This window comes from Accipiter gentilis, chromosome 9, assembly GCF_929443795.1.
Source record: "Accipiter gentilis chromosome 9, bAccGen1.1, whole genome shotgun sequence".
NCBI lineage: Eukaryota > Metazoa > Chordata > Aves > Accipitriformes > Accipitridae > Astur > Astur gentilis.
Window position 1 is genome coordinate 36,285,067 of NC_064888.1, and position 24,136 is coordinate 36,309,202.

The window sequence follows — 24,136 nt, forward strand, 5'->3', positions numbered from 1 at the left end:
AAAGGGGAAGTTAAATGACCTATTCCACTTCACCTTGAGTGCTATTTGCAGGGAGAGCTCCATTTGGACCACGGCAAGCTGACAATTCTGATAGCCACACGTTTCTCTACACAATCAGAGTCTGTAGGTTTGGGTCTCTGCAGAGCAATTCCTGCTCTCAGTTGCAGCTTTCTGAATATTTTCCTTTCGCTGCTACTGTGCTTCAGAATGAAAGAGCAGGAAGAAAAGGAGAGCGGGAGATTTGCCCTTGCTGAAACGATCAATGGAAAGCATTTTGTCTTTTGTCTTGCAATCAGACCCGTGCAAGTAGAGCCGTTACAAGTCCTACCAAAAAAATTAGTTTATCTCCAATTTAGCTAAGAATTAGAAAAAGTTGAGTTTGTCTTTAACTACTTGTACTGTTTCAAACTGGAAAGTTATGCAAACAAAATATACCTATAAAAGTAATTAAATTTCATAATAAAAAATATTGTCACCCCTTAAAATAAATTGACTTTAGCTTTAAACCAGTAAAGTTTAAAAACATCAAAATTTAGAAGTCTTAGCTGCTCTCAAAAAGCTGCACAGAAGCCTTCAAAATTCACAACCACCTCATTTTTCAAAAAAGCAGTTTGAGGCATATAGAGTAGAATTATTAATTGACAAGAATATGACTAATCCTAAATGTTAAAAGGCAAATAGCATAACACTACTATAAAATCTACTGTTCAATTTTCACATTCAAGCACATGCAACTGTTAAGGAGAAACAGCTTTCCAGTATTTACTAAGGCTCCCCTTGTCAGTATTAAGAGATAGCTCCATACTCAAGAGTACCCTCAAAAAAAAAAAAAAAAAAAAAAAAAAGTCAGGAATTTCTGTATTATTGGTCAATCTTCTGTTTTTAACTTTATTTTGTTAAGAGTTCCAGCTTCTCTGCAGAGGAAAATAAGCATTTATACCACTTTATTTACTACATTTTTAATCTAATATTTATAGCACCATTATCCCAATTAAAAAACCAAAGGTAATACACAATATTCCCATTCCAGTCCTGAACTAGCCATAGGAATCGGCAATCGTTTCTTGGCAATAAAAAGCCATCGCATGTGTATTTTTAGAAATAAATTAAGAGTTCAGTTTCCAAAATTAATTTTGTGAATAACTCCTTACAATTCTTCATCTTTGCAGGAACAAGTTCAGGAGCTGTGCCAATCCCACTCAATTTCAGATTTTTGCCTTCGAGGTGCACAAGATATGAGGCAATACTTTCATTTCTAGCACAGAGAACTGATATGCTGACTACTTACGAGTAAATCATGTACATGTCAAAGATCGGTGTCCAAACCAAATATTGCATATACAGCAAGGTGAATAGCAGTACTTGAACTTGGCCTGTACTTGGAGCTAGCACAATACCAGGATAGTACCATGCCATCACGGGAACTTGACACTACAACGTCATGTTGAGAAGTCGAAGCACACAACCACCTGGAAGCCTACGGATGGATACACAGTCTCCACACTCCCACTCCCACCAGCCTAATGACTCTTTGCCAATAATTCCAGGGAGGCCTGGGTTTCTTGTCTATTCTCTTCTAACAGGCTTCTTCGCCAACTATTTTGCACATAAGCTCCTACTGACTTCAGTAAAAGGCCTTCAAAGGGCAAAAACAAGAAGGAGATTGTTCAGTCCAGATATTAAGATGCAAGAAGTTCACGAAGTAGCCATATAGTCAATTAAGCCATCTAAGCAACACAAAATACATTCTTTCCCATTTATACAGATTGTGAAATTTATGCAGATTTAATGCTTGTTCTAAAATTATGAGTTTCGTACAGTGCTTAAATGTATCCTATGACATTTGCTATACTCTACTTTCAGAAAGAATGAGCTTGTCATCAAGGCAGAATCCCTTCTCCGTTCCCATTTGGTGACAAAACATATAATCCACTCTATACGTGTGCTTTAACAGAGCAAACACCATGAAAGATGTATCAGAGATCCAGTATTACACCTACTGTTTTGGAAAGCTGTCTTGCTTTTCTTTTTTTTTCCCCCTACTGGCAGCATGACAAAACACTGTCAAAACCAGTGCTCAGAGTCATTTCTGTCTGATTAGCAAGTAGTCAAATATTTATTCATGATCTGACTCTGAATACGTCAGAACTGCATATTAAGTTATCTACATTTACGTGCAACTGAACATTAGCTATCTATTTTTGAGTGACTGGTATGCATGTTTAGTCGGCTACTTAATTAAAAGGATGACCTAAAAGAAGTAGTCTGCCAATGTCATTTTTGCTCCAATTTTTGAAAGTATTTAAAAATACTAATAAAAAAAAATGTCTGCACCAATTTTGTCAGAGACCCCACCAGAGGTCTCCAAATTGGCAGTTTAGCAAGGCAATGAGGAACAGACAGTGTGGATCAAAGTTCTTATACTTTGCTCCTGAATTTTCATGGTTATTAGCATCCTTTTAAGCAGCAGTGCTTTGAACAAAGTAACCTATGTACAAGTCAACTTACCTTCTAATCTTAAGAAAAAATAAAGAACAAAGAGAATAAATTTTCAAAATTTAAAATTACATCTTAAGTTAGCTGCCCATTATCCACCAAGTTCCATGTTTCTAATATAAACTAGGATCATTTCTCCATGACACAGCTCATCTTTCAGAGCCATAGAAGTGTAGTGGTGACTTAGAAAAAAATTCCACCAAGCGCATCAAAAGCACATATATACAGACTGCTAAGTCCTGTGTCGTTACTTCCCATAAATAGTCTGCAAGTCTTCTTCTAAAAAAATTAATTTTCTCTTCTCTTCCTCCTTTTGATGCAATTATGTGACAATTGATACAGAGGAAGCCATTTGCTTCCACTCATACTGACAGACAGTGGCAGAAACTGGAACAGAAGTCACCCACAACTTTCCAGACCCACAGGCAGAGATAGCCTGTGCTATACTTCCTCCAGTATAGGGTTTGATCCTGCAAAGCATAAACTAAGATACAAAGTTAGAGAGACGCTAAGGAGCTTTCAGGATTACTCAGCCCTGCAATAACATGAGGAATAGTTTCTTCCAGTATTGGCACTGTAAGCAAACATAACCATGAACTCTGTATCAGTAGATTCTTTTTTTTATAGAAGAAATGCACTTAGGGCCTCACATTTAACCACTTGAGTCCAAGCACTTAAACAATTAAGCAGGACTGCTTACACAAGCACACCAATTTGCAGGATGGAGGTTCTCGGATGGAGAATACTTGCGTAACGACTGAAAATCCTCCAACCCTGAGCACGTGCTTAACTAATTTGCCAACTGGGGATATAATCCCCATGTGCTCAGGGTTGGAGGATTTTCAGTTGTTACGTAAGTATTCTGAAAAACATCATACCAGCCTTCAGAAGTAACACATAGGAGTGGCTAGAGATACGCAGTTATAGGAAAAAAGCCTTGTGAGAGACAGAAGCAAGGAAGAAAGATGAGCAGAATGCAAGAAACAACCTCAGAGCATCTCATTTCATCTCAGTTTTGGTGACAAAATTTTTCATTGGACTTTGAAGAAAAAAAATTTCTAAATAAAAATGGAACTCAGGAAAAGCCTCCTCACGGCCCCCCAACAAAGCCTTGTTGAAAAAACACCAAAGCTAGCAGGACTTGGGTTCAGGACAAAGCTGGGGAGCCCATTTTTCCTGCAGTGGGCAGTCCTGGTGTGGAAGTCCTCACATGTGATGGAAGCCAACAATCAGCACAGGCTTGGGGGTAATGGTAACAAATACAAGGAAGAGAGCTGTGGAGGGCAGAACACACTGAAACCACATGTAGCTGAGGACATCCCCAGGCTGCAAGTGGTTTGGAGACTAGAATAGTACTCTCTGTAGGTGTTATATGTGCTCTCACGCTCTTCCCTCTCTCTTGCTGTCAGAGAAAGGATACTGGGCTAGACAGACTCTTGGTCTAACTCGGTTTCATTCTCCTTTCTTCTGAACACTAGGAGATGAACTGCCACAGTCTTCCAAACAGCGCAAATAGAGGACAGATTTCCCAGTATATCTGAGGCTCTGGTGTAGGACAGCGGAATGGGAATGCAGCAACAAGCACAGTAAAAAAGACAAGGAGGTCAGCGGGTAGGAGCAAGTGAAGCACGATATGCTGAGCTCAGTAAAAATACGCATAATCATTGCTGAAGTGTAATGTGAAGATAAGCTTCAAGTTTTCTTTAATAATGAGAAAGTAGTTAAGGACATGGTCTTCCCAATACAGCCTTGAATTACAACATTTGTAACAACTGGACTAAAAGTGACCCTTCAGAAATGACTTCACAAAAAGCTAAATTAAACCTACATGCCTTGGCAGCTAACAGGGATTTGAAAACAAACATGTTTCTTGCATCTTCAGCTCACTAATAATGGAGAAAGGAGAATTTTCTGTTTACAATACAGTGTAGCATTGACTCCTCTGCCTTCCTCACTATCTAGAACTGATAAGAGGCTTTTAGTGGCCACACTTTCTTTTGGCAGATATCTGCTAAAAACCTTTTGCACGTTGACATGGATTTATGCAACACAACACTGCCATCAAATCTCTCCGAGTTCTCTGTTCCCATTGGCTTCCCTGCAGAAAGCAGGTGTGTTGAATGAACAAGAATCCTAGGTGGGAAGGGATACCTTACCAAATGTGCTTAATTTTACTACCAGAAAGACACTTCATCAATGAACAAGCTTGAAAGTGGTCATTACTCTTTACGCCAGTATCTATGAACATTAAAAAATGAAGCCTGCAGTAATGTATGAAGTTCAGCCCATACATTCAAAGCTTCTTTTCAAGTTGGACAGGCACACAGATTTCACAGAAGGATGTGTGATATGCTGCAACTCTATTTTATGCTGCAGCACCATTCTGCAAGTTGAGATAACACATATTGCTCTCCTATTAAAAATTGGGTTGTTTTTTTTCGGGGCGGGGGGACTTCATATTCCTTCAGAAATCATATTCCTACATTCTGAATTTTCAGAAGGGCTGGGTGAGGGGATTTGTTCTATTTTCTTTTCAGTAAGTTCCACTGTACAAATCAAGTTGTAATAAAACAAGGCTTAGATCGAAGAGAAACAAGTTTTCCTAAGAATATCTGAACACTTGAGTTGGTCTATGCTCACATTGTAATCATAGGCAAACTGGCTACAGCAGCAATCATTTTAAAAAAAAAAAATATATATATATATTTATAGCAACTTTTCTGGAGTGGGACAGCTAGAATAGCTTCTTGCAGTTGCATTCATTGCTCCTTAATATATACAGGTACAACTAATACTTATTACTTGTAAGTAAACAGCTGAGCTCGCAACAGCAGACAACAACCTGATATAGCCAATAAGGTATTCTGATATTTAGCATTAAAAAGTAATCAACAGATACAAACCTCTTCTTTTGTTTTCTTATTTTCTGCTCTAAGCTCTTCATATTCGCCAATAGCTATACAAGAAAAAAAAATAAAAGAAAAAAGTTAATATTGCAGCACTTCCTTTACCCAAATTAGTTCTCCATTTCATTCATTTTAAAGCTCTTCTGGCTATCTACACAGACTTCTTAAATAACATGGGTCATAAACTTCATTAATAGCCTATGGATGTACTGGATATCCTTCTAGAATTCAAGTAATTGGAAAGTGTCTGAAAAAGCTGGTGGCTCCCAAAACAATCAATTTTTGATCAATGGAGAGTTAAACAATCTCATTGATTGAGTTCAAAAATTACAAGGTGAATGTACTGGCTTGCAGTCACCATTTTAAACCCACGCTGGCTCAGGTTACAGATCAATGCGAGAAAGCATGGTTAATGCAATACTGTTACCTCCAGAGTAGCTAAGCACCCTTATTTATTTATTTATTAACATTTTCTTCCAACAAGACTCCTATGAGAGATTTTTTCTTTGAACTCCACAGTGGAGACATGAAAAGATTGTATGATTTACCCAAGATCACAGAAGAACTCAGCTGCAGGGATCAGCAGGGAAGGGATAAACCTCCAGGATGCTGGAGGTCCACTGTTTCAAACCAGTAAATAATATGCAGAAACAATTGATCAGCTACCAATTAAACTTCTAGTTTACTGTGTATTTTTCTGTGCCCTTCTTAGACCTTTTATTTTACTACCTTTGGGATGTGCCATCACTGCCACAACTTCCCAATTCTATTGTTCTTTCAGTTTGTCCCATGTGGGCTGTTTGGCTGTTGAGACCATAGAAATTTTATTGTCACTAGAAAGAAGCTGAATACACTTCCAAAGCTTAGAGGAACAAACCATGCCAGAAAGGAACACTCTTCAGTCTTCAAGATGCATACTGCAAGAATAAAATGAGGGCTGTTGTCCATCACTATGCATCTCATTCCAGTCCCTCAGTATCTTCCTAAGAGAAGCTACACTAGCATACAGGTTTCATTTCAAGCCAACTTAATTAAAGCTGGATAAAGGGTATGAATATACAGTTTTCAGCTGATGATAGCAGAGATGTTGGAATTTCATCTTACACTTAAGATGTCTTACCCCATGCCTGAAGACATGAACATGTAGTCTGGTAGATTAGCCGCCAGAAAACCTACTAGCCCTTTCTAGCTCTAGATAGTTAAACTTTTTCAAACAAGCAGATCTTACAAATAAAGTTACACTTTACACTGTTGTGACATCCCTCTTCTCTCCCACTCCCCAGCATTTCAAAATCTGTTGAAATAAAACTAATTCAACTCAATTCTGAAAGCTAGGTCCACAGCATCACTGTTCTACTTGCCTTCAGCATGGCTATTACTCTCAGCAGCAGCACAGAAGTACCTCAGATGTAAAAACCGTCAAATTATCCTAATTCCTCTTTTCTCCAAGGTCACTCCCTTTTAGAGATGCATGACTGAGGTACATGAAGTCTGGGGTACAGTCAGCAGTATTAGCTCCTGGGCTAGTAACTCAAAACACAGGGCTCTGCTCCTTGTGCGCCCTGACCAGCAATGGGGAAATGGCAAGACTGTGCTGCCTAGAAAGGGAAATGAAGGAATGCTAGAAATCTCTTAGCCAGAATCTCAGCTCTGCTGTGACCAGCAAGTGTTGAAAAAGTTCCAGGGCTCTCAAAGAAAAAAAAAGTTAAATAAAACCACTGAAAACAAAGTCACAGTCCACATGCAAACTCACAGGAAATCTGATCATTTAAACAGATGGAAAAAATCCTCACTCCTGCTCATCCAAGTAAAAAGGTGTATCTAAAGAGTGGAATGAACAAAACCAGGTTTCTTAAAAATGTGCTCTGCATTCCCACATCAGTAAAATCAAGGTCTCCCATCCACCCCTTTACTTTGTCCCCACTTCTCCTTACCCACCCTGAGACCCCTACCCACCTTCCATACTCAAGAAGCAGAAAAAAAACAACAGGTAGATGAACAGGGAAGAAACCACGCTGATGCAGTTGCTCTAAGAAAGAGCACCTAAAGTGAAACAACATATTTCCTACACCACAAACACAAATGCTATGCTTCTTGATCAGTGTTCCACTTCTAAGCCAACTCCCTGTTCCCTTTAGGAAAATTCCCTTCAGGAAGTCAAAGGAAGAGATTTCTAGTATCCTATATGCAGGAAAATGAAGACTATATCATCAGACACAATTCAAGCCTCTTCATACTTGAAAACTGTTAGTGTTTGCTCACCTTTAATGCAAACTCATACTTGCTATTCAGGATTTTATAAATGACTGAAAAATGTAAATACAGATTTGCCCCACCCTTGCAGCTCTCCTCACATGCTCTGTGAACCTAGAACTCTGAATCATCAGCCCTTAAGGCATGGATACAAGAACAAGTTAACAAAAAACAAGGATATGAACTTACACAACGCTCCAGCAATCCCCAGTAAGGGCTCACCTGTGTGAGACTGGGAATTAAACTGCCTGTTCAGGGTAGCGCTTTCGTCTTTTACTGTGGATGGTAATCCACAGCACGTTTGTCGTGGAATGCAGACACAAAATCATCAGCTACTTCATGCTGCGCTCGCGCAGCAACTTTCTTCGGTGCCTTTTTACTGTGCCCACCCCCTTACTGTTGTTGCAAAACTCTTACTTCTTCCTTGAATACAGCTAATGCATTGTAAAGATCCAATATCTTAAAATAAGATTGTTCTTCGTGGATGGCAACCTCTAGATGATGCTCCCATACAGATCCCATCATTCGGATTTTGGGGTATGGATTTACTAAATGCTAAAACTAATGAAGAGACTGCTGGGTTTTGTCAGACCTGGAAACAGAAATAATAATTTAAAAATTACTACACGCATTTTCTGCTGTATACCTGCTTCTCTGCAACGGCAGAAGATGAAAGCTGGTGGATTTTTTTTCTTTTTTTTAACATTGGGAGTGTTATTGGGAAGTTTTTATATCAAGTTTTTCAAGTGTTTCATGTATGATAAAGTTTTGAAGCCATCTAAAAATAAAAGTCAAGAGTCTACATAACCTTCACTGAAGCGCTAAATGGCATAAAGGTGACAATGAACTCTTTGCTCTAAAACTGCCCTAGAACAATTACTACCAGCAGCACTAGACAACACTTTACATGTTCCAAACCTCAAGTAGATTATTTAGCCTTAAAACCCTCATTGGTAGATTAGGAGAAATCATCATCACTCATTTATAGGTTGACAAGCAATAAATCCTGTTGTATGAGGACTTTCCTAAACCTTCTCTGAGGAACAGGACTATTTTTTCACCTTAACCTATGAAGGTGCTCACACAATATACATGACAACAGCACCTGAGCATCTCAAAACTTCTTACATCTCACCTTGACTCATTCAGATTACGCTATATATAATTTACTGTGGAATAAAGATATTTCTTTCCAATAAATTAGTGGTGAATGAAACAAACAAGTAAAGATGCTTTACTAAAGGTGCAACTAAAATGCCAGAGCTATACAACATTTTCTCAATGAATGAATATTGTAGCATATATCCATAGTAAAATGCCTAGGTTGTACTCATTAGCCCCCGGTGAATCCTGAAGAACTATAATAAATACATACCAGAGACCTCTTGAGATACTGTCATTGTCTGACACTAACTTAAGTTTATCCTTGATGGAATTATTCCTAAAATACAGCAGTATTATATAAACAATTTATCAGGATCCAAATCACGTTGCTTTGCTTCGGGCTACCTTCATATAGCCTGAAAGCAATACTACAACTTAATTTCAAGGCTACGGAAAGAAAAAAGCTGGGAAAAGGAGAAAAGAACAGAAAATTTTGGGCTATAGCTCTTAACCCACCTAAAACATATTTCCAGCCCACCCTGTTCTTACTGTAAAGCACTCAAACCACAAAATAGCCAACATGAGTGAATGCAGCATGCTCCTTCATAACATGACCATGATCATTCACCCGCTACTCACTCCTCAGCTCAGCTGGCCAGAAGAGACCGTCCTGTCAACATGTATCAATGCACTTTATCTGTATTAAATTAAGCAGGTTATTTTGTATACAGAAGCTCCTTTAATTATATCTTAGTCTTTTGATTTTTAGGCAAGAACCTGAATTTGCTAACAGAAGATATGTATTATCTAAATTGGATGGTTTATATATTAGGTACTTATTATGGCTAAAAAGCACTTAGTAGTAAAACAAGGTCAAAAGGGTAAAAGTATATAACAACTATAATTCATAGTGAACAACAGAAAAGACACCTTCATTTACACAGTGAGGTGGTGAGACTCTTCCTACTCTTTTTATCAAAAAATTCACCAATCTCTTTTCTAAAGCTGTGTATTAAAAAAATGCAAATTAAAAAACCAACCTTAAAAATGCTACATGCATATACTTTAGCATTTATATTGTAAACCAGGGCGGCCTTCAAGTACATTGAGAGCCCTTCCATGACAAATCAACGAGTAATGCCGCTTCAGCATTTCAAACCTACTTATTTAATCAAAAAGTAAGTAGAGCCGTCAAAGGAAGCAAGTGTCATTCCACTATTTATTCTTCTAGACTACAGACCAGGCATGTCTTTTGCTGGTACAGGCAAGAGAAAGAGCTTACAGTGCAAGAAGACCTTCGCTCCAGATGAAACAAGCTATCCCAATGAAGTCATTTCTTGTTGGTAGAAGTAAACTAACACCTGGCTTTTTGCAGGTTTGGATATATTTACTAGAGAGAGAATTACCCCTGACAGCAACACTGCACCAGAAGAGGTTGCCACCACCCTCCTCATCCCAGCGTACCTGGAATAAGAAGTCAGGCCAAGTCTGTTGTACAAACCGTCTCTCAAATAGCAATGGTTTCCCTACAAGCACAGCATGCACAAGACCTGTGAATTACCGTCAAGAGCATAAAGAAGGTCAAAAGGGCTCAATTTTTCTCTTGTTCCTAGTTTTAGGCTCAAAGATCCCTTCTGCTCAGCCCAGGTGATCTCCATTTCAATAGGACACGGTGTGGCATCGGCAGCACCAGCCACGTGCAAACTACTTCTAACTGATGCCTGGGCAGCATTTTTAATATCTCCTGGGCCTCCATGAAAGAGAGATTGAGCTGAGGAACAAGCACTTATGGGCTTGTGTAAAGGTGAATGTACGCGATGGCATTACACCTGTCACTTTACAGTGACTCCAAATCTTGAGCCAGAATATATAAACCTATTATGAGGCCTAAAGCTTACATGGGCAAACCAAGCTTTTAGTCACATATCAGTTGCACTAGCTGATGCCTACAAGATTCAGTTATCAAATAGTTCTTAAAAAGATAAACAAATAAAAAACATGCATGTAAGTATACAAAGGTAAGCATTAAGTACAAATACTGTAAGTCAGATCCTGCATCTGTGTTCCCACATGCTTCGATTTTACTCAAATCTGTAAAAGTGTGTAAGAAGAATCTTTTTAATGAGACCTCAAATTTGCATCCTGTAATCTTACAGCTTCCTGGAAACGAGACAGGGAAATTGAACATACCACTGCCTGATAAAGCCCAACCATTAAGCTCACACCAAAATATTTGCTTTCACAAGTTTCTGAAAAACAGATATGGTTCAACACAAGAAATTGAAGTGGGAAACACTTTTAAACTCTAATGAATGAAGAAAATGTTCAAGCAGGATGGGTTCTGCTGGGGAATGACAATTCCTGTGTATGAAAACCTACATACCCACGTACATAGGGGGGCAGAAATAACCTATAAAGCTGATGACTACAGAAGGGAATGCAGCAGCCAACAAGATATCCTACCCTAAACAAAGGAATTCCTCTGGCCATAAAAATTACTCCTCTGCCACAAAGAAGAATAAATTTGTCAAATCACATTAAAAGCTTGTCAATATACTTTAAAACTACTACTATGAGATATTTATGCCAGATTGGCAGTCTGTTGTTTAGAAGATACACAGTTTTCCCTTATTCAAAGTTTCTGGCACTTTCAAATAGACCTTTATTGAAAAATAAAATAAAATAATCATAGAGAGCCACAGTGCTTGGGTCTAGAGCCTGGAAATTATCACACTTCATTAAATCCAGCCAACAAACACAGAGCAAGATAAGACCTTTAAAACAGATGAAGAAAATCCAAGCAATATAAACATGTTTAGTATATATGTAGTTAACAGTAGTTGTTAACCACTGTAATTTAGCCAAGTAACCAGAAATGTGACTATGACAGTGGCAGATGAAGTGTAATTTTACCTAGTTTGTAACTCCAGACATTTTGGTTGCTGACTCGTTTTCAACTGAACAAAGAAGTGACCACAGCAGAAGATGACTCTTAAGGGCAAAGTACCAGCAGTGCCAATACAACCAAACAAGGCAGTCTTCCAGGCAGGTACTGGAATCAACTACTGTTATGATATAGCTGTTAGTCACTTTGCTACAGTTCCTCAGGTTCTACAACCAACCATTAATAACGCAAGGTTTTGCCCACTTGACTTGGTTTTGTTTCAATTTTAAGTCTTACCCACGGGAATTATAGGGGCCAGTTGAATTGACATGCGCACTGCTGGAAATACCACTTAGGGTACAGTTCGGTAATACTAATATTTATAGTGGATCTGCTTTATCAAACCAAGCCATCTCAGAAAGCTAGTCACAGTATTAAATAATACTTTTAAGTCCTAAATATTGTCAATATAGAGATCATGTTTCTTCATGATGCTCACCTTAAACTTGGTAATGGAGCAAGCCAAAGAATGATCAGTATCAGGTATCTGAGTCTAACACACAGGACTTGGAAAATTCAGCATTGGTGAAAGATAAGCATATCTTGCACACAGACAGCTTCAGTGTCCTTGTCGCCGTTCAGAGCTCTGCCAAACAGCCAAGTGAATTTGCCCAGACACCAGTCAGTGTCACAGCTGCCACTGAGAATTGAGTGGGCAGCCGCAAAACGCCTGCCTCAGGTTTAATCTACTGACCTTGTTTAGGAAAGGTATAAGCAGTAGTTGAAACATGACAGCAACCAACCACGTATGCTGCTATTTGCCTTCCCCTCTACCTTTCGTATCACTTCTCAGCCAGTTCAGTTACCTGCTGTCAGGCAAGTTTCTCAAGACTAGAAAAACACATCCTGAAAGAGAAACCAAACAAGGGCTACTGAACGAATGTTCTCTGGAACCCCTCCAAACCAATGGGTGTTTTTCAGAAATCTGACTACAGACCACAATGTTACGGTAATCTGAAGCAATATGCCACTTTGAATGCAATAAAGATAAGACAAGCTAAGTATGTACAACCATTACCCCAAATATTCAGAGACAGCAGATCCTTCTACCAACTGCATTTACTTCCAGAGTAATACTGCTATTTACACCTGGAAGCAGTAAAGAGGAAAAATTAAGAGACTTTTTTTTTCCCCTCCTCTTTCTATCCTGTCTCTGTTTAACAGAGCATCCTAAAATTACTTGAGGAAAGTTGTTAGTATCTAAACCAGTCCTTTTTTGTTATCAATAAGAATGGAGAGGAAACTAAATATTCAAACTTACAGTATATAAAGGGGAAGCAAACAAACTTACCTACAATAACAATATTTAGGTCATTACTGTTAGGATAATTTTATGTACCTCGTTACCTTTTCATCACTTGGACTCTTTACTTTGGGCACCTCAGATTTGCCAGTTAACATAATTTAAATACAGTGTGCTACCATATTTTTGCATTGTTTGAGACGCAAAACAGCATATAGGAGAGTATTTTAAAAAGTTTTCCACTAGACAACTTTTTGCCCATATAAAACAACTTTCTCACCAGCCATACAGTTACAAAAACCATTTGTTAGCCTCACAGCAACATATTACAACTCCTACGTTTGGGGACAAACATCCACCAAGAACAGTGCCTTACAGGACAGGGTCTGCCAAGTACAGTTTCTATTTCAACAGCTTAAGGAGATCTGGGACAGCCAGTCCTCAAGTTACAGTAACTTTCCCTTGAACTAATTCCTGCAGTCCTGTAAAATTTCATTAGACATTAAAGGATACTCAGCCTACTAGAGCAGAAGACTTTCAGACATCGGAACTGAAGCCCCAATCTAGCCAATTTCAAGAGGCTACGATTTTTCTAAAGAATAACCCAAACTTGCCTTTTTTTTGAAACTGATTATTGTCATTTTAATAACTGTCCTTTTGGCACAGACGACTCCTCTAGAGCCAACAGTACTGGAGGGAAACAGTCAGTCACCAAAAAAACTCAGATTTTTAGCCTTATTTTTTGGCCCTGTATTATCAAAACACACAGCTATAAGATTATCATGAATTTTACACCCATTGAAATCCTTGTAAGTGAGAATCTAGCCAGTGCAGCTGGTAACCATGAATTTACAATGCTGAGCGTACAGGAACAACCAAAAAAAGAAGTGCCAAAGCAGGTCATGAGTAGTTCCTAAATATCCAGCTGAAATTAGGTTAAGAAAAGCTTCTGCTATCCAGCAAAGGTGACGGAGCGCATGCATGGCCAGAATGAATGACAGAAAAAGAGATGCTGATCACACCCCCATAATTTCACTCTTTTACACAACTTTATGCCACAGGACCTTTCCACACAGCTCCTCCCAGGCTTGCAGGAGACCAGAACGCAGCTGCGGGAATTACCAGCTGCAAATTAGAGTGCTGGTACTCTGCACCTACTGCTCATGAAGCTGTGAGACAGGAGGCATGCCCATCACTTGATGCATGCTCGCAAGCAGATGTCCACAGTTCAAATGGTAATGGTGGTTCTTCAGATGTTGCCTACCTACTTAAACAAGGGAGACACTTTGCTGGACCAACCTAGTCCAGGGATAGACTGACCAGGGAAGTTAAAAAATGGGCTGCCTTTTGAGCACCCAAGCCCTTTTCCATAATCCCTTCTTGCAGAAGATGTAATATTACAATGTTTTAGTTTCCTAGGCAAACTACGCGCCCACGAAGCTGAACGCCTACAAAGCTGAAGCACTGAACTTTTCTACAAAAGCACCGGGAGTGACTCACACAGGGAACCAAACCAGCACAGGACAAGGGCTTCCTTTTATTTACACTGGAACTACAAAGCCTCTACAGAAACTTGTACCAGGGTGACCCCCGAGCTATCAGCGGGAAGTTTGCACGCTGACAGAGAGCGGGACAGAGCGTGTTTGATGGGTTGGGTTAGTATCGGATCCCGCAATGCGGAGCGGGAGATGGGACGCGACAGCCAGGCACTCCACGTGAAGCTCAGCTCCAGAGGGAGACAGCAAGGCAGATGGAGTTTCACTGGAGCCGGCCAGACGACCGGGCTCACCGGTACCGCCGGCCGGGGCGCCAACGCCAACCGTTAGCCGCGCACCCGTCCCCAGCACGCAGGCGAGACTGGACGCCAGGCGGGAAGGTCCGGGTTGACAGCAGCAACAGCCCATGTGCTACGGCCCCTCAGCCTCCCGCCCTCACCCCGACCCGCCATCGGCCACCACGACGCCCCGCTCCAGCCGAGAGCTCTTGCGGGAAGGCGAGGCGGCTGGGAGGGGGAACCCGCAAGGGGAACAGCCAGCCAAAACGTTTCACTCCCCTGGTTTGTTTTAATTTTGAAGGCTCTTTCTTCTCCGCGTAGACAGAGAAAAGGGGCCTGCGAAGGAGAGGGGGACCCGATGGCCGGGCCGGGGGACGCCCAGGCCGCGGCAGCCCGCCCGCCCGCCCTCCCGCCCACCCGCCGCCGGCGCAGGCCGCGCCCGCCCTGACGCGCCCCGTCCGCCGAGCCCTCGCCTCACGCCGCCTCACGCCGCCCCGCGGCGGCCTCGCTCCCGCCGGCCTCTCCCGAAAGCCCAGGCCCGCGGAGAGGGAGCCGCTCTCTCCAACGCCGGAGGCGGCGGCGGCCACGGCGCCGCCCGCCCCTACCTTGGTCCTTCAGGCTGGCGAGGAGCTCCAGCTGCTTCTCCTCGTCGGAGCTGTTCATCCTGCCCCACCGCCGCCGCCGCCACCACCACCACCGGCCAACGGCTGCCCCCGCTCCGCCCCCACCTAGCGCCGCTTCACCTGGCAGCGGGCGGGCGGCGGCCGGAGCCCCGGGGCGCGGCGGGCTCGGCGAGCGGCCCGGCCCGCTCTGCACATGCCCAGACTCCCGCGGCGCCCCAGTGAGCATGTGCGAGGGTGCGGGCACGGCGGCACCCCGGACCGCCGCCGGGCGCCGGCTGACAGGATCAGGCGTAGCCGCGGGCTCGGGGCTCCAGCGCTGCCGCCTGCCCGCTCCTCAGGGCCGGGCAGGGCTTCGAGGGGGTGGGGGGGGGGAAGCCCCCGCCGGTCTGAGGAGACGGGGGTAGCCCCCGCCGGTCTGAGGAGATGGGGGTCCTCGTAGCCCCCCTCGGCGGGGCCGGGGCGCCAGCCACCCTCAGGCAGGCAGAGAGGGGCCGTGGACGCCTTTCCCTCCAGACCCCGGGCGGGCGGGGGGTCTCCGGTGAGCGGGGAAGAAGCCCTCCCGCACCGCTCCCCGCAGGCCTGGGGGTGCGTGAGTTTTTAATGAGCCTTTTCTCGCGATTTGCATAGGGGGGTTTTCCACTTGGGGTTCGTGCGCTGCCCAGACGAGCGGCGGGAGGACGTAAATCTGCGGTTTGAGTACCGCGGTACGAAGAAAGGGATTTTTAACAAAAAAATAAAAATTAGAGGGTCGCGTTACTGTTTGTGAGGATCCACGGGAAACAACCACATGCCAGTCCCGGTGTCCAGCACTTCATCGAAGCCTTGGAGCACCATGAGGGTTTGGCGAGGACGCCGCCGTGTTCATCTCGGAAAAACACAGTCCTTCTCCCTGCTGTTGCCCGATGATCCCTGTGTGGAAAAGGAGTGGATGCAGTGACGATCTCTCTATTAAAATGGTTTCCTTACCTGGCTTACCCCAAGGCCGACACTGAGTGCACTGCAGAATTTGTTTCTGCCTCTGTTTTTTACTGAGCTTCAGCAGCGGTCAACTGAGTGGCAAGTACCTTCACGTTTGCACGGGCAAAGGTACAATTCGTACACCTCCCTCACCCATCGTTCACCGTGGCAGGTGGGTCAGAAAACACAGCATTGCCACAGGTGTGGCAACATTACTTAGAAATATCTGGGAAGGAAAGGAAAAAACAACCTCACTACAAAGAGTTGCTTGGTCCTCCTGCCTCCCTTCCTCCCAGACTGCATCCTCTAGTCTTCTCATCCCGACCTAGTAAACCTTTAAAACATGAAGAGACCCCATATTGATGCTCTACAGCATTATCAGTCCTAGAGGTAGTTAATAACACGTGTAGCATCCTGGAAAGAAGCCAAGAGATCCATGTGAGCTATACTGGTGTCTCATAAGCATGGTATGCTCACGTAAGGCAGAGGAGGCCATGCGGGGAAGTTCATAAGCTAGTCAGCTTGTTTTAAACTAGTCAGCACAAAACACATTTAACTGTACCGAATGCAAAGTTATAAATTCATGCTCCTAGAGGTGGAGTCATATGCAAAGAACAGGAAATTATCTTGGAAAACAAAGGCTCTGTAGAGGAAGTGGGAGGCAAAGTGCAAGTAATTACATAGGTGCTGCCAGTAAGGTACTGACTGCAGCAAAAGAATGAGATGCACGCTGACAGCAGAGGAAAAATTTCTTCTGTGACATTGACAAGACCAAAATAAAGTTACTGTATCCAGTTCTTCAAAAGATGGTACAGAGACATTTACAGAGAAAGCACAAGAAAAAAAAAATTACCTAAATTTTGAGGAGAGTGCTTTGCAATGGGAGACTTCAAACCCTTAATCTTTTTAATTGAGCAAAAAGGAAACAAACTATTTGATTATGTTAATTTCACAGGAGAAAATCCTCAATACTTGAGGGCTTTTCAGCCTAGTGGAAAAGAGTCAACCAGAATCTGTGTCTGTAACCAGAAGCTGAACATAAAAACTACAAATAAAGTTACACACATCAATAAATGCCTCCATTTGCAGGAACACAGAGGTCCTATTTAGGTCCTTAGAGTTCTGGGCTGACCTCTGTTTTGAATAGCCCCCACTCTAAGTCAGAGCAGTTTTGCCAGTGTTTTACTTTTTAGCATCCTTTCTTGGGCTGCCTGTTGGCTTCCCTTCAGCGACAGGTCTCATTCCAAGCCCTTCTTCCCACTGGTGATATCACCCCCCTCCATTTCCAAACCAATTTCTTTCATGCAGCCCAATAGCAGGATTTGCAAAAGAGTCATTGTAAGGTTGCTTACCCCTGCACCGTGCCAAGACACCGGACATCTTCGTCTTGCAACAATGTTCTGTCTGTTGTACACAGCCAGAACAGGGCATAAAATCTCTTTGATATCTGCAGAGACAGTAAGCCAATTCTTCCATTATTTTATTTATTTATTAAAATTAAAGTGTTACAGCTCTGTCAAAATAATTCCCTTCCATAATTCCTATATTGTGGCTTCATCATTGTTCTTATTGTTGTTATTCACTTAGACCTACGTCAGGTTACAATACCTTGAAAAGTAAGCATTTAAAACGAGTACATCCTCATTACAGACCCTTTTGGTTACAATGGTAGGATGGGTGCCACTGCAATATTGTTCCTCAAAGATATAAAACAATTGTTAATCAAGTGTTGCTTTTCTTTTTCTAAGTTAGCAGACAACAGAGAAATTAACTCCGTTACTGAATTTGCTTACGGATCCCCCTATGCTCTAAGGATTTGACATCCCCGGAAATGTTTCCCTGGATCATGAATTCAGTTCATTGTTTCAGGGTTATTTTAAATAAGAGTTAGTCTGTAATGCCTATTTCTATGTAATATAATGTCTACATAGTGATTTGATAACTGATGCTGTAAACCACTAAGATAATAAAAATCCTGAGGAGGCGATACAAGCATCCAACATGGGATTTCACAATGTTTAAATAAGGACTGGGTAGCAGTTGCTTCCTCTGTCAAAGAAAAGCAACACTGTACTTTGAACATACATAACCAGTTTCTAGTGATAGCATTTCAAGAATACTATTTCTTCTTTGTTAAATGGGAAAGCTAAGACTAAAGGTGTCTGAAAACTTGTCCAGTAGAGAATCAGTACCAGTGTTGGGAAAAAAAATCAAGGATTGAGTCACTTTCTACCGGACATGACATGTGATGGATACTCCATGTCCTTTTGGAGACGAAAATTCAGATGGATTGACTGCATCTTTAGGTTCTGGCCATATGTGCCTGTTCTTCCAAGACCAGGAATAGCTTTGTCACAGACTGTGCAAAGTTTTGAGAATCACTCATTATACTTGGTAGGAAAATGGAAGACATGATGGGAAAGGCTAGAAGCACTGTAGAAAGTGGGATTGGAATTCAGCTCTTGCCCAAGTGGAGCAGTGATTTACACTGGACATCATTCTACACAATGCTCTGTTATGCTACATGGAAACAGTGATAATCAAATGCATCAGTAAAATAACTGCATCATTGCTGGAAGTTTGAGTAAATTAAGGTAATATGTGGCTGTGAAAAAAGACAAAATCTGGACTATAATAAGTACATAAGATACACTGTTGTTTCTTCCTGCTGTGTTTGACTCTGATAAGACACCAGGCAGAATAGCATGCCCGCTCCTACTACCACGTGTCAAATAGAAACACAGACCTGTCGGAGAGTCTGCAGAGAGACTGCGGTGAGAGCGATCCGTTCTAAATGTAACCTGGGCCCACAAGAAGACAAAAGGGTGTGTTTGGGGGGATTGTTTCCTGTAGGGAAAACCCAGGGAAAAAATAATGAAGGTCTTGGTATCAGTTAAGGACTATCACAAAGTTGTTAATAAGCTGTCCTCAGTAACCATTGGGTTGGAGAATTAGTGCAGGGTTTAAACTGTAAGAGGAGAGGCAGGTTAGGTATTAACAAAGGTTTTATTAGTGGGAGCACTGGAACAGGCTACAGAGAAGAGGGAAGGTGAAATCTTCAGAAGTTTCTGACAGGTCTAGGTGACCTGTGAGGGTCTGCCCTTCTGATAATCTGTGCAGGTGACAGGACTGAGAGCAAATGTACCACTCCCAGTGCTCCGGTTCCCATCATCCACAGCAAAGCTAACTTCACAAGAGGTCTGCCCTGCCACCTTTCCAACTCTTCGTGGGCGATTTCATCTCTCCAGGCAGGTCCACATATACCAGGAGCTGGTGATGGACTCTGACCAACCTCTGAGAAGGATGGGAGAGAAAACTAGAGCTGAATGGCAATACCTCTTCCCTGCCGAATCTCTCAACACAGTACTGCAAACCAGATAGAGACTTGGAAGGGTTTGCAGAGCCCTGTGTTTTGAGGGATGATTCAGTCTTCCCATATCTCTGCTCCCACCCCCCGTTGTTCACAGATGATTACATTTATAAGCTTTATTGGAAATAACACTCGGGCACATTTGTTCAAACCCCTTTGTTGTTGTTCTCCTTGCAGCAGGACAGATTTATTCTTTGCATCTGCTGCTCCTGAGCTGTGGACAGGCCAGTGTAGGGTCACCAGTGGAAATGGGGCATGGCCGCGGCTCTGCAGCTCCTGGAGTGAATGGAGAGGGGCACCGATAAACAAAGGGTCCTAACCTAGGCACAGCATCCAGGGCAGCATCCCTGAGCAACAGTAGTGGAGGGCAGCAGCTCCAGGTGTTATCTTTGAAACAAAACGTGGCTGCTGTCCTTCCATTCACCTCTCTGGCTCAGCTACGCTGCACTTGTACGGTCAGTTCTTCCGTAGGATTTCCAGAAGGAGAGTTGGTGCCAACATGCAAGTAAAAGAGCAGGTGTTAAGCAAGAGAGCCGCAAACTCCTGCAAAAAGACTAGTCACAAGCCTGTCCCTGCCCCTGCTGATCTAAGAACAGACCGGGTCCTATGTTCATATCCAGAGAGAATAGGAGGGGCAGTGCCAAAGAGCTGGGTACTTCTGAAACAATTATGGCATTCCTGGAGAGGCAACTTCTTTTGTGCCCGTACGTGAACTCTCCTAATCACAAGGTAGCTTGGGATTTATCATTTCTTTCTGCTACTATTAGGTTTTGGAGGCATTTTTTTCAGGAGGCATTTGCTCACCATCCTTTGGAATTTCTCCAAATATCCATTTTGCCAACTGCAGCTTTTTACCAACGTGTTCCTACTGATGATGTATTTAATATATATGTATGCATATCTTTTCACTAGGGCTGCCCCCAACCTGCTTAAGCTGTGTGCAGACAAACAATACGAATACTTGTTTACTTGTTGAAAATTACATTGCTTGTTAAAACTTACGTAGCATTCCCGCACTTTTTATGACCAGAGGTTTCCAGTATACTCACAAACATAATAAAGATGAACAAAAGCCAAAGGGGAAAAAAAGCACACAAAGGATTCAGAATTTGCCTAAGATTAATAATTAGTATTAGAGTGGCTTCAGCCTTGTAAGAGATCTTTATAAAATCACATCCATCCACATGAAACATATCTGCAGTTGAATAACCAGTCCACAGGGTATAATGTTCATAGTTTTAAGGAGCTACTAAAATAGCTAAAAATTGAAGGAATCATTGTTTTCACTATATGCTCTGCTCCAGAGTCATTCCTTTTTAATACCTACAGGAATAGATGCTGAGGTGAGTAAGAAAAGATACTCATAGCAGGCAGCATGAAGGGAAGCATGCAGTTGGGGCCATATCAAACCATAAGAGAAAAAACAAGTAACAGGGAACTCACAGCTGCAATGGATGGGAATCTGGCTAGTATTCTCAACTTCACAGTAGCCAGCAACCATATAAAATACGATAATTATAGAGAAAATGGAAGATAAAGAAAAATACAGAGAGGTTTAACTTTGTCTTCCCTTGGGATAGATTGTAGTGAGATGTTGGACACCTCCTGTTTTCACTAATGCTTGAAGCTGGTGAAAATTAACAGTTCCTAACACGTACGTGTAACTGAGACTGTTGTGCCTATGCAGAATCTTACTAATAATTAGCTTGCATATCATTTTTGCAATTCTTTTCCATGGTTAAAAACATGCTTTATGCCTGTTCTCCTCTTGGATGGGACTTTGATGAGTGTTCACACAGATGGACTTTGCAAGTTGAAAATATCACAGAATGACAAACTGAAGCAAATGCTAGTGGTTATTCCCATAACTCCTAAATTCATAGACTCTAGAGTGAAGGGCTAGGAATTGGAATCAATTATTGTGTGAATGAATGATTTTGGACTGGAATCATCTAGAGACAGTAGATTGTGAACCTTATCTATTCATCCTTATAGAATATAAATTGGTTTCTCATAAATTAGCTATTTAACAGAACACCGCACATAACTACATGCAGAAGTGAAGAGTGTGGTACGTTATCGAATAGGTACTACAGTCAGAAATTCGGTGCAGTTGTTTTGCATGCTAGAATGTGCAGATTCCTATTCCTCATTTGGGCTAAAAGTTACTCGGACCTTTTAATGGATACAGAGACAACCTTACCTCTCATACGTAAATAAACCCCCAACATCTCCAACAACAAGTGACAAAGAAGGGAGTAGTGGACCTCCTCTGCCTGGGAGAGGTGGGTGTTCTCTTCTGAAGCAGTGGCATCTATCAGTCCCTGGAAAGCCTAAATTAACTCTTGAGGATTCATCATCCTCCTGTTGAGGAGAGCTACCTTGTGGAAACAACTGTGACTACAGGCTGAAGTTACCCTCAGGGCATGACTACAGCCATATGTTTGCCACTTTCAGAACAGACTTTGGGGGGGGGACAAGGAAGAATAAACTACAAAATCACTGCACAGATAAACAAATATTAATAAACTAAAAAAAAAAAAATCAAATGGCAATAGCTGTTTGAGTATATAATTAACACGATGAATAAGACTAAGCAGCTTATCTGCTGAGGTAATGTATATTTTTCCATCAAACCAATCAGTGCTGAATAATGACTAGCATAATATATCTGGGTAAATATAAGCACTTCTTGTTTCCCTAAGATGACAACTAACTAATCAACACACATTCAAACTGGAGTATAAGTATGATTAAAAATAAAAAACTCAGATAATATGGATTCATTTGAAAAACTTAACCATTTGATTGGAGGCACTGGCATGATCTTTGCTAGTTATCCCCATCTAGAATGGCAAACATCTCTATCTGCACAAAAAAAAAGGCACAAACTGATTGGAGGATAGATCAGAAGAAGATTAAGTATTTAGCATGGCATTTTAAAATGCTCTAATTATACCATAATTAACAACCCTGCATATTAAATTTGCAACTATAAAATATAACTAGGCAAATTATATCTACCCGTCCTTCATAGCAGTACATCGTACTTTATGGATGCTCACCTCATATAATTTGGTTGAAATAGGTGCTTTCTCTGTCTGCAAGCACAGACAGGTGGTGGGTTTCACTCGCTGAGATGTGAATACCTGCCAACACGTGCATGGACACATATGTAGAGAGAACAAATAGCTCAGAAGTGATTCACTATGTTCCTCCCAGCAAAATAGATCTCCTTTGCTTCCAGCCTGGCAGGAACAAATATCATGCTCTTGGAAAACTAGAAACTGAGTCACTCTCCAGACCTTTATCCTGAGCTGGGGGACCCCATTTCACCAGTATCACGCTGGAGAGGCTGTGCTTCACCAGTTGTTGCAGTGGCTCATATGTGCTCCTCTGGGGTTCTGCTCTGGTTTGTTCTGTAGCTCTTTGAATAAAATGAGCTGCCAGAGCAGAGCAGATGGTTTGTACCGGAATGTCCTTGCAAGAAACATTTTCAAGCGTCCTGTTTCTCCTTAGAAAGTACATTACTCTGTTCACTCAGAATATCTGAGACTTGTTTTGTCCAGTATGAGGGAAGGAAGGAGGGAACAGGCCCCTGGCTGGGGCACCACATCACTTATTTAAAGCAGTTGCAACGTGTTTTTTTGCTATGGATGCTACACCAGTGACCCGAGTCATTAAAAACACAAACTCACCAGTAGCTCTGCCAGTAACAGCTCTGCAGCCCAAGAGCTGGCAGTCCCTCTTACAGTTCCCAAATCAATTCCCTTGGTTTCAGATGGAAAATTTTGCACCAAATATTGATCGTTAAATGTTAAAAGGTTCTTTTACATATAAAAGAGAGAGTTCACCAAAGGGCCTCTGTCCTAGTTTCAGCTGGGATAGAGTTAACTGTCTTCCTAGTAGCTGGTATGGTGTTATGTTTTGAGTTCAGTATGAGAAGAATGTTGATAACGCTGATGGTTTCAGTTGGTGCTCAGTAGTGTTTAGACTAAAGTCAAGGATTTTTCAGCTTCTCATGCCCAGCCAGGGCACAAGAAGTTGGCACAGGACACAGCCAGGGCAGCTGACCCAAACTGGCCAACGGTGTATTCCATACCATGGGACGTCCCATCCAGTATAGGAACCAGGAAGGGGGGGCAGGGAATCGCCACTCGGGGACTGGCGGGGTGTCGGTCGGCGGGTGGTGAGCAATTGCCCTGCGCATCATTTGTACATTCCAATCCTTTCATTACTACTGTTGTCATTTTATTAGTGTTATCATTATCATTATTAGTTTCTTCTTTTCTGTTCTATTAAACGGTTCTTATCTCAACCCACGAGTTTTACTTCTTTTCCTGATTTTCTCCCCCATCCCTCTGGGTGGGGGGGAGTGAGTGAGTGGCTGCGTGGTGCTTAGTTGCTGGCTGGGGTTAAACCACGACAGCCTCTAAGATGATTAAGGGACTGGAGCACCTCACACA

At 42.1% G+C, this 24,136-nt stretch overlaps 1 protein-coding gene across 3 annotated transcripts in view; it reads right to left on the reverse strand.

The window, feature by feature from the left end:
- The window catches only part of SHTN1 (shootin 1), a 67,173-nt gene extending 51,775 nt beyond the window's left edge, over positions 1-15,398 (reverse strand). For all 3 annotated transcript variants that reach the window (XM_049810933.1, XM_049810932.1, XM_049810934.1), the window contains exons 1-2: positions 15,326-15,398; positions 5,400-5,452 (exon numbers count right to left, since the gene is read on the reverse strand). In XM_049810933.1, coding sequence (XP_049666890.1) covers positions 5,400-5,452; positions 15,326-15,383 — 111 coding nt within the window. In that variant the 5' untranslated portion in view covers positions 15,384-15,398. The remainder of the gene's footprint in view (positions 1-5,399; positions 5,453-15,325) is intronic.
- Between the last annotated feature and the right edge of the window lie 8,738 nt (positions 15,399-24,136).